Source organism: Arachis duranensis, chromosome 1, assembly GCF_000817695.3.
Source record: "Arachis duranensis cultivar V14167 chromosome 1, aradu.V14167.gnm2.J7QH, whole genome shotgun sequence".
In the NCBI taxonomy this organism is placed as follows: Eukaryota; Viridiplantae; Streptophyta; class Magnoliopsida; order Fabales; family Fabaceae; genus Arachis; species Arachis duranensis.
The window spans coordinates 66935716-66945766 of NC_029772.3; the positions used below are offsets into that span (position 1 = coordinate 66935716).

Genomic DNA, 10051 nt, shown 5'->3' on the forward strand with positions numbered 1-10051 from the left:
AGGAATGAGATGCCTCAAAACTTCATTTTGGAAGTGGAATTATTTGATTTATGGGGAATTGATTTCATAGGACCTTTCCCCCCTTCCTATTCTTTCAGATATATTTTGGTGGCAGTAGAATACGTCTCAAAGTGGGTGGAAGCTATGGCCACAACCACATGTGATGCATAGATTGTCCTTCAATTCCTTAAGAAGCACATTTTCACTAGATATGGAGTTCCCAAGGGTCTTGTGAGTGACGGTGGTAGCCATTTTTGCAACAAATAGATGGAGAAGCTCCTCCATAAATATGGAGTGATTCATAAAGTAGCCACGCCATATCACCCCCAGACCAATGGACAGGCTGAATTAGCAAATCGGGAACTGAAGAAGATTTTAGAAAAGACAGTAGGAAGTTCAAGAAAAGATTGGGCTCGGAAGCTAGAGGATGCACTCTGGGCATACAGGAAGTTCAAAACTCCCATTGGGAAGTCACCGTTTCAACTACTATATGGCAAATCATGTCACCTACCTGTGGAGCTTGAACACAAAGCTTTTTGGGCTACTAAACTCCTAAACCTTGACTCTGAAGCAGCAGGTGAGAAAAGGTTGTTGCAGTTAAATGAGCTGGATGAATTTAGATTAGAAGCATATGAAAGTGCCAAAATATACAAGGAAAAAGCCAAGAGGTGGCATGACAAGAAGGTCATGAAGAAAGAATTCAAACCTGGGCAGCAAGTACTTTTGTACAACTCCAGGATCAAGATATTTCCTGGCAAACTTAAATCCAAATGGACTGGTCCATATCTGGTAACCAAGGTTTTCCCTTATGGGAGTATTGAACTGCTGGATGAAGCAACAAAGAGTCAATTCACAGCAAATGGTCACAGAGCAAAGCTATACTTAGGAGGACATTGGGACAAGGAAAAGGAGGTTCAGAGCTTACAACGTCCCTGAAGAAAAAATTGAAGAATGTCAAGCTAGTGACATTAAAAGAGCGCTTGTTGGGAGACAACCCAACCTGAGGTAGTTTTCTTTCCTAACTATTTCAATAAAAAGGTTGAGTAGTTTTATATGTATTGCAAGGAGCTAAGTTTGGTGTTGCACACCAAAACAATTTAAATGAGATTGAAAGATTTTAAGTTTGGTGTCCCACCAAAAATCTCATTTAAAAGCACATTCTAACTCCCCGCATAAAGATTTGCTAGCTCCAAGCAATCAGATAAACTATCCAGCCAGCGTCTGTTTTTTTAGTTTTATTACTTTTAGCAAAGACAAAAAGGATTCCACATATGGTTAATCTGATGCATGGGAAATAGTAGCAAGGGACTAAGTCTGGTGTTCACACACCAAAGCAATTAGCCACCGTTTGAAGACATTGTGCATTATGACTCAAAAGGGGCACGACAGAAAGGGCTGCAAACCAACAGGTTGTATCTACACTTGACTCTGGCCATTGAGAAATGCTTTAATTTAGGAGTTCTAGTATGTCTTGCTAATGTGTTCTTTAAATACAAATAAGTAAGATAGCCTAAGTGTGTGCTTGTTTGTTTACTTTCACTTAATTAATGCTTGCTCTGTCCCTAAGCCTTTTCAATTCAATAAAAGAAACGTTTGAAACAAGAAGTAATATGGTTCATTGTTAGCTAAGAGTCAAATAATAGTAAGTGGAGGTATGTATGTGCGGTTGTGGAGTGACTCATTTTTAGTGAATAAAAGGAATAGAATGTTTTCTTTTTAAATAGAAAGTGACTCACTGTCTATGAATCTCAATTGAATAAAAGTCCTTGTCTAAAAAGAAAAGAAAAATGGAATGAGAAAAGCCAAAATGGCTAAAAAAAATATAGTAACCAAGGACAAAGGAATAATGAGAGGTCATAGCAGTGTGTTGCTTGATGCTTGGAGGAGACTTTCTAGGCCTAAATGTCAATAAGAAGTGAGTAGCTACATATCTGCATAAAACCCCATGAGCTACCAATAATACTCTGCTAGCATAAACATCCTCTTCCATTTCATTCTTTTTCTCAATAAATTCTTTTCTTGCTTAGGGACAAGCAAGCTTTAAGTTTGGTGTTGTGATGACAAGTCATCTTAGCCTAGTTTTACTAGTCTTTTTCTTTGATTCCAATAAGTTTTATGCACTTTCTTGCACTATAAGTTAGTAATTTGGATTGGAAATGCATGGATTCTTTGAATCAATCAACCACCCTTTAATTGATACAAAATCATGAGGTTTAAGCTAAATTTAATTGATAATTAATTGATTTATAAACCTTGTGAATTTTGTGATACTTTGATTGGTTGTTTTGATTACTTGTAGGTGAAGAAAAGAAAGAAACAAAAAAAGCATGGCCTAAGGAAGGAAAAAGTGTGGCCCATGATCATAAAATCTTGGCACATGCATCAATAACATATGCATGCATGCATGAAAAGTTTGCATCATGAACTGACATGCATTAATGCTTATGCATGCATCATGGCATTACATGAATGAACGTTCAAGTTCATTAATTAGCATTGCTAATAAAAATTAATGCATGTATAAAGCATTTGATCATTAAAGAATGAATGCTACGTTAATACATTGGCATTAATTAATAAAGCCAATATAAGCATGCAATATTAAAGTCAAATTGGCTAAGGAACATATCAAGCCCTTTCAACGTTAATGCAATTGGCTTTATTAATTAATGAATGAATACATGCATGATTTTTAATTGCCAATGAACAAATGAATGAATATTAGCATTCATTGGCATAGCACATGCACCAGGGGAGGCCAACGTTTGCGACCAAGTTTGCCTCATACTTGGAGGCAAACGTTGGCATGGCATATGCACCAAGGGAAGGCAACGTTTGCGCCAACGTTTGCCTCAAACGTGAGGTCAAACGTTGGCGCCAAAAAGAAGGAGATTGAGCTTTTGGCAGCGACGTTTGAGCCAACGTTTGACCTCAAACGTTGAGGCAAACGTTGGCTACATTTTGGCAAATAGAAGCACGGAATAACACCCCTGATTGATGAGCTAATTGAGCCACGTTTGCGCCAACGTTTGACCTCAAACGTTGGGCCAAATGTTGGCCAAAAAGAAGGCATGGGGGCTCCACGTTTGAGCTCACGTTTGACCTCAAACGTTGAGCCAAACGTGGATGACAGCAACTCTGGCCTCTGCATCATCGTTCATAAGGCAACGTTTGAGTCAACGTTTGACCTCAAACGTTGGCTCAAACGTGAAAGTTGCATGGCCCGGTTCACAAGTGGACTTCTTCCCAACACCAAGAGCAAGCAACAGAGGCCTAATTCAACCCAACTCCATCAAGGCCAAGGCCCAATTGAAGGCTCTAGGATCATGTAAAGAAAGTGTATAAATAGCTTAGGATTTGAAGTTTTAGAAAAGCTTTCCTTTTAGTTTTCATTGAGAGTTTTTGGAGAGTTTTTGGGGGTGTTGAGTGAATTTTAATTTCTAAGTCTCGGGGAAGGAGAAGTGAATTCCCTTCCTCTCAGTTTTCTTGCTTTCAATTTCAATTACAACTGTCTTGGATCTTTGGTTGGAGAATTGGAGGAATTTTGTTTCAATCTCATCCTAAGATCTCTCTGTTTCATTTTACTGCATAATTGAATTTCCGTTTCTGTTATTTTCTTCTTCTTCTACTTTCTTTGCAATTTACAATTCCTCATTTACTTTGCAATTGTTTTTGTTGGATCTAGGAAGGCGTTGAGATCTAGACCTGGTTATCTAGTCTCTTGGGTCCTGAGATCTGAATCCCAATTTTACATTCCCTGTTTAATGCTTTTCAATCTCATTTACATTTCTGTTCTAAGATCCGATTCAATCCAAGTCATCTTTCCTTGCAATTTAAGTTTCTGCAATTTACATTACTTGTTCTTTAAGATTCAGCACTTTAAATTTCAATTCTCTTTAATTTCATGCAATTTACCCATTCCCTTTACTTTCCATGCAATTTAAATTCTGTTAATCACAAATCTCTCAACTAAATCTTGATTCGCTTGACTAAACCAATCACTAAACTAAAATTGCTCAATCCTTCAATCCCTGTGGGATCGACCTCACTCCCGTGAGTTTTATTACTTAATGCGACCCGGTGCACTTGCCAGTGAGTTTTGTGTCGGATCGTTTTCCGCACATCATAAGGATATGGAGATGGTGTATATTGAGGTGGTGGTTCTGGGTATGGTTCATATGGTGGTTGGTGTGGTGAATAAGGATTGGGGTCATATGGAGGTGAATGATGGAAAGGGACTTGTGAGTGTGGTGGTTCAAAGCTATGTTGAGGAGGTGGTTAATTGGCATATGATGGAGCTTGTTGGTAACTACAAGGGGGTCCACCATACCTATCATCTTGGTATGCATTATAGAATGGTCTTCGTCCATGATATCTTGGAAGGTGTTGTCACTTAAAGGGTTGATCAGATCCTCTTGGCTCCGTCCATCTTTGATTGCTTTGACCTTGATGCATATTCATGTTATAGCTTTCTCTTCCTGCAACATAGTTGTAACCAGACTCATAGCCAAAGGGGTGAGAGATCATAGTAGTAGGAGAAAATAAAAAACAAAAACTAACAAAAATAAAATATTTTGAAAAAGAGTTGATTTTTTTTTGAAAAAATAAGATAAGATATTTTTGAAAAAAAATAAGATAAGATAGATATATATTTTGAAAATTATTTACAATAACCAATAATAAAGCACATGTTTGCAATTCCCCGGCAACGACGCCATTTTGACGTTGGGATTTTTGCTAGTAAAGAATTTTGTAAAATATAGTCACGTTGTGAGTATAGATTCTAAACCAACAGAAAATCCCTTCGTACAAACGTTATGGTTTTTACAAGTAACAAAACCCAATAAATTTATAAACTGAAGTATTTAAACCTCGGGTCGTCTTCTAAAGGAATTGCAGGGAAGTATGATTTATTATTGGTTATGGAAAAATAGTGTTTGGGTTTGAAAAAGGTTTTAAGCAAGAGAAATAGATTGCAAGAATTAATAAATTAAAAACTAATAAAACTCTTGGCAAGGTATGAAAACTGGAAGTCCTATCCCAATTATCCTTATCAATTGCGACGAGAATTGGATTTTTCTCCCACTAAGTTAACCTCGAACTATGAAGGTAAGTCAAGTGGATGGAATAAGTTTGGTTCCTCAGGTCCTTGTCTTTCCTTGGAAAAGGCTAGAGTTATTGGAACTCGAGTTAATTCTTGAAGAATTCCAATTTTCAATCGATAATGAGTTTGATAACTCAAAAGTTACCAATTAATCAATTAAAGCCAAGAATATAAAAAGCTAAATTGAAATCATAAATATCCGGAATACCTCAAATTATATTGAATGAAGATGTCAATTCTAACATGGACAATATTCATAAGCCAATTGGGCAACATAAATCAAACACAAATAAAAGCTTCAGAGTAAACAAAAATAGAAGAGAAACATAAATCATTAAACCTGGTATGAAGAAACAATCCTAATCCTAATAGAAATCCTAATCTTAAATCCTAAGAGAGAGGAGAGAACCTCTCTCACTAAAAACTACATCTAAACCTAAAATTGTTAGTAATGATTACATCTCTCCTCCTCTTAAGTCTCTGCATGTTCCCTGACTTTAATCTGTGTTTCTGGGCTGAAAACTGGGTTGAAATATGGCCTAGTATCTCTGCCAGCGACTTTTGTAATTCTGCAGATCGCACACGTCACGCGTCTGTGTCGTCCACGCGATCGCGTCACTCAGCGTTTTTTCGTACCACGCGTGCGCATCGTCCAAGCATTCGCGTCGTTCGTGCAGCTTCCAATCCACGCGTTCGCGTCAGGCACACGAACGCATCACTCTGATTTCTTCCATTTTGCGCGGCCGCGTGAGCCTTGCGACCGCGTGACTTCTCACTGGTCATTTCCTCAATTCCTTGTGTTCCTTCCATTTTTGCACGTTTCCTCCTCATTCTCTAAGCCATTCCTGCCCTATGGAGCCTGAAACACTTAACACACAGATCAAGGCATCGAATGGTAATAAGAGAGGATTAAGATTAGCTAAATTAAGACCAAAGAAGCATGTTTTCAATCATAGAACTAAACTAGGAAGGAATTGTAAAATCATGCAAATCCTATGAAGAAGTGGGTGAAAAGCTTGAAAAAAACACTCAATTAAATACAATATAAACCATAAAGTAGTGGTTTATCAGAGGTTTAATGGGATCTCTATGGTCTCTATATGACCTTCAGATTCCTTTAGGTCCTCAATAGAGAACTCCTTCTTGTTTGGGAGATGTCCCATGAGGTCTTCCTCATTGGGATTTATGTCCTCTCCTTCCACTCTAGGTTCGGCCATGTTGATTATGTCAATGGCCTTGCACTCTCTTTTTGGATTCTCTTCAGTATTGCTTGGGAGAGTACTAGGAGGAGTTTCAGTGATTTTCTTACTCAGATGGCCCACTTGTGCCTCTAGATTTCTAATGGAGGACCTTGTTTCACTCATGAAACTTAAAGTGGCTTAGACATATCAGAGACTATGTTTGTTAAGCTAGAGGTGCTCTGCTCAGAATTTTCTGTCTATTGCTGGGAAGATGATGGAAAAGGCTTGCTATTGCTGAACCTATTTCTTCCACCATTATTAAAGCCTTCTTGAGGCTTTTGTTGATCCTTCCATGAGAAATTTGGATGATTTCTCCATGAAGCATTATAGGTGTTTCCATAAGGTTCACCCATGTAATTTACCTCTGCTATTGCAGGGTTCTCAAGATCATAAGCTTCTTCTTCAGAATATGACTCTTTAGTACTGTCGGATGCATTTTGCCATCCATTCAGACTTTGAGAAATCATGTTGACTTGCTGAGTCAACATTTTATTCTGAGCCAATATGGCATTCAGAGCATCAATTTCAAGAACTCCCTTCCTCTGAGGTGTCCCATTACTCTCGGAAGTGTACATGAATTGGTTGTTTGCAACCATGTTAATAAGTTCTTGAGCTTCTGCAGGCGTTTTCTTTAGGTGAATGGATCCATCTGCAGAATGGTCCAGTGACATCTTAGAGAATTCAGATAGACCATAATAGAATATATCCAGAATGGTCCACTCTGAAAGCATGTCAGAAGGATAGCTTTTGGTCATCTGTTTGTATCTTTCCTAAGCTTCATAGAGGGATTCACCATCTTTTTGTTTGATGGTTTGAACATCCACTCTATGCTTGCTCAGCTTTTGAGGAGGAAAAAACTTAGCCAAGAAGGCCGTGACCAGCTTATCCCAAGAGTCCAGGCTATCTTTAGGTTGTGAGTCTAACCATGTTCTAGCTCTGTTTCTTACAGCAAAGGGAAAAGCATGAGTCTGTAGACTTCAGGATCTACTCAATTAGTCTTAACAGTCTCGCATATCTGCAAGAACTCAGTTAAAAACTAGTAGGGATCTTTTGATGGAAGTCCATGGAACTTGTAGTTCTATTGCATTAGAGCGACTAGTTGAGGTTTCAGCTCAAAATTTTTTGCTCCAATGGTAGGGATTGAGATGCTTCTTCCATCAAACTTGGAGTAGGTGTAGTATAATCACCAAGCATTCTCCTTGCATTATTATTTTCGGCTGCCATCTCCTCTTCTTTTTCGAAAATTTCTGTAAGGTTGTCTCTGGATTGTTGTAATTTAGCTTCTCTTAGTTTCCTCTTCAGAGTCCTTTCAGGTTTAGGATCTGCTTCAACAAGAATGTTCTTGTCTTTGCTCCTGCTCATATGAAAAAGAAGGGAACAGAAAATAATAATAGGGATCCTCTTTACCATAGTAGAGAGATTCCTTTATGATAGTAGAAGAAGAAAAGAATAGAAGAAGGAAAAGGTAAGAATCCAAACACAAGGGTGAAGATAGGTTCGAATTCTTGAGATGAAAAGAAGTGTTAGTAAATAAATAAATAAATGGAAGAAGATGAGAGGGAGATAATTTCGAAAATAAATTTTGAAAAAGGGTTAGTGATTTTCGAAAATTAAGAGAAGAATTAAAATTAAAATTAAAATTTTAAACAATTAGTTAATTAAGAAAGTTTTGAAAAAGAGGAAGGAATTTTCGAAAATTAGAGAAGAGGAAGTAGTTAGGTGGTTTTGAAAAATATAAGAAACAAACAAAAAGTCAATTAGTTAGTTGAAAAAGATTTGAAAATCAATTTTGAAAAGATAAGAAGTTAGAAAATATATTTTAAAAAGATATGATTGAAAAAGATATTTTGAAAAAGATTTAATTTTTAAAATTAGAATTGATTACTTGACTAACAAGAAACTAAAAGATATGATTCTAGAATTTAAAGATTGAACCTTTCTTAACAAGAAAGTAACAAACTTCAAATTTTTGAATCAATCACATTAATTGTTAGTAAAGTTTTTGAAATTTTGAAATAAAGATAAGAAAAAGATTTTGAAAATAAATTTTAAAAATTTTTGAAAATAATAGAAAAATAAAAAGGATTTGATTTTTGAAAAAGATTTTGAAAAGATAAGATTTTTAAAATTAAAAATTTGACTTGACTTATAAGAAATAGCTAAGTTTTAAAAAATTTTGACTAAGTCAACTCAAATTTTCGAAATTTTGAGAAAAATAAGGAAAAGATATTTTTTGATTTTTTGAATTTTTAATGATGAGAGAGAAAAACACAAAAATGACTCATAACATGAAAATTATGAATCAAAACACATGATGCATGCAAGAACACTATGAATGTCAAGATGAACACCAAGAACACTTTGAAGATCAAGATGAACATCAAGACTTATTTTTGAAAAATTTTCAAGAAAAGAAAAACATGCAAGACACCAAACTTGGAGATTTTTCATGTTTAGACACTATGAATGCAAGAATGCATATGAAAAACAACAAAAGACACAAAACAAGAAAATTTAAAGATCAAACAAGAAGACTTATCAAGAATAACTTGAAGATCATGAAGAACACATGCATGAATTTTCGAAAAAAAGAATGCATAAATTTTAAAAACATGCAATTGACACCAAAATTAAAATTTGACTCTAGACTCAAACAAGAAACATAAAATATTTTTTTATTTTTTTTGAAAATTATTTTTAGAAAATGAAAACAAATAAAAATAAAATAAAAAAATTATTAAATGGTTTTTGAAAAATTTTTGAAAAGAAAATTATCTAATCTGAGCAACAAGATGAACCGTCAGTTGTCCAAACTCGAACAATCCCCGGCAACGGCGCCAAAAACTTGGTGCACGAAATTGTGATCTCTAACAATGGCATTCAACTTGGTATGCGCATCTACTAACTCAGCACTTTCTTCACAACTCCGCACAACTAACCAGCAAGTGCACTGGGTCGTCCAAGAAATAAATCTTACGTGAGTAAGGGTTGATCCCACGGAGATTGTTGGTATGAAGCAAGCTATGGTCATCTTGTAGATCTCAATTAGGCTGATTCAAATGGTTATGGAGTTTTCGAATATAAAGATAAATAAAACATAAAATAAAGATAGAAATACTTATGCAAATCATTGGTGGGAATTTCAGATAAGTGTGTGGAGATGCTTTATCCTTGTTGAATCTCTACAACATACTGCTTTCTTACTTTCAATCCTTCATACTCCTTTCCATGGCAAGCTGTATGTAGGGCATCACCGTTGTCAATGGATACTTACCATTCTCTCAGTGAAAAAGGTCCAGATGCTATTGTCACAGCACGGCTAATCATCTGTAGGTTCTCGATCATGTCGGAATAGAATCCATTGATTCTTTTACGTTTGTCATCATGCCCAACAATCGTGAGTTTGAAGCTCGTCACAATCATTCAATCCCTGAATCCTACTCAGAATACCACAGACAAGGTTTAGAATTTCCGGATTCTCAAGAATGACCGCCAAAGGGTTCTAGCTTATACCACGAAGATTCTGATTAAGGAATCCAAGAGACACACGCTCGGTCTAAGGTAGAACGGAAGTTGTTGTCAGTCACGCGTTCATAAGGATGGATGATGATGAGTGTCACGGATCATCACATCCATCAGGTTGAAGTGCAACGGATATCTTAGAACAAGAATAAGTTGAATTGAAGAGAAAATAGTAGTAATTGCA

General features: G+C 36.2%; 1 protein-coding gene across 1 annotated transcript; it reads left to right on the forward strand.

Annotated features, from left to right (window-relative positions):
- The first annotated feature begins 267 nt into the window (after nucleotides 1-267).
- Nucleotides 268-936, forward strand: LOC107494548 (uncharacterized). The gene is made up of 2 exons (XM_016115597.1): nucleotides 268-668; nucleotides 738-936. Exons 1-2 carry the CDS (start codon nucleotides 268-270, stop codon nucleotides 934-936), a joined length of 600 nt encoding a protein of 199 aa, XP_015971083.1.
- The last annotated feature ends 9115 nt before the right edge of the window (nucleotides 937-10051 follow it).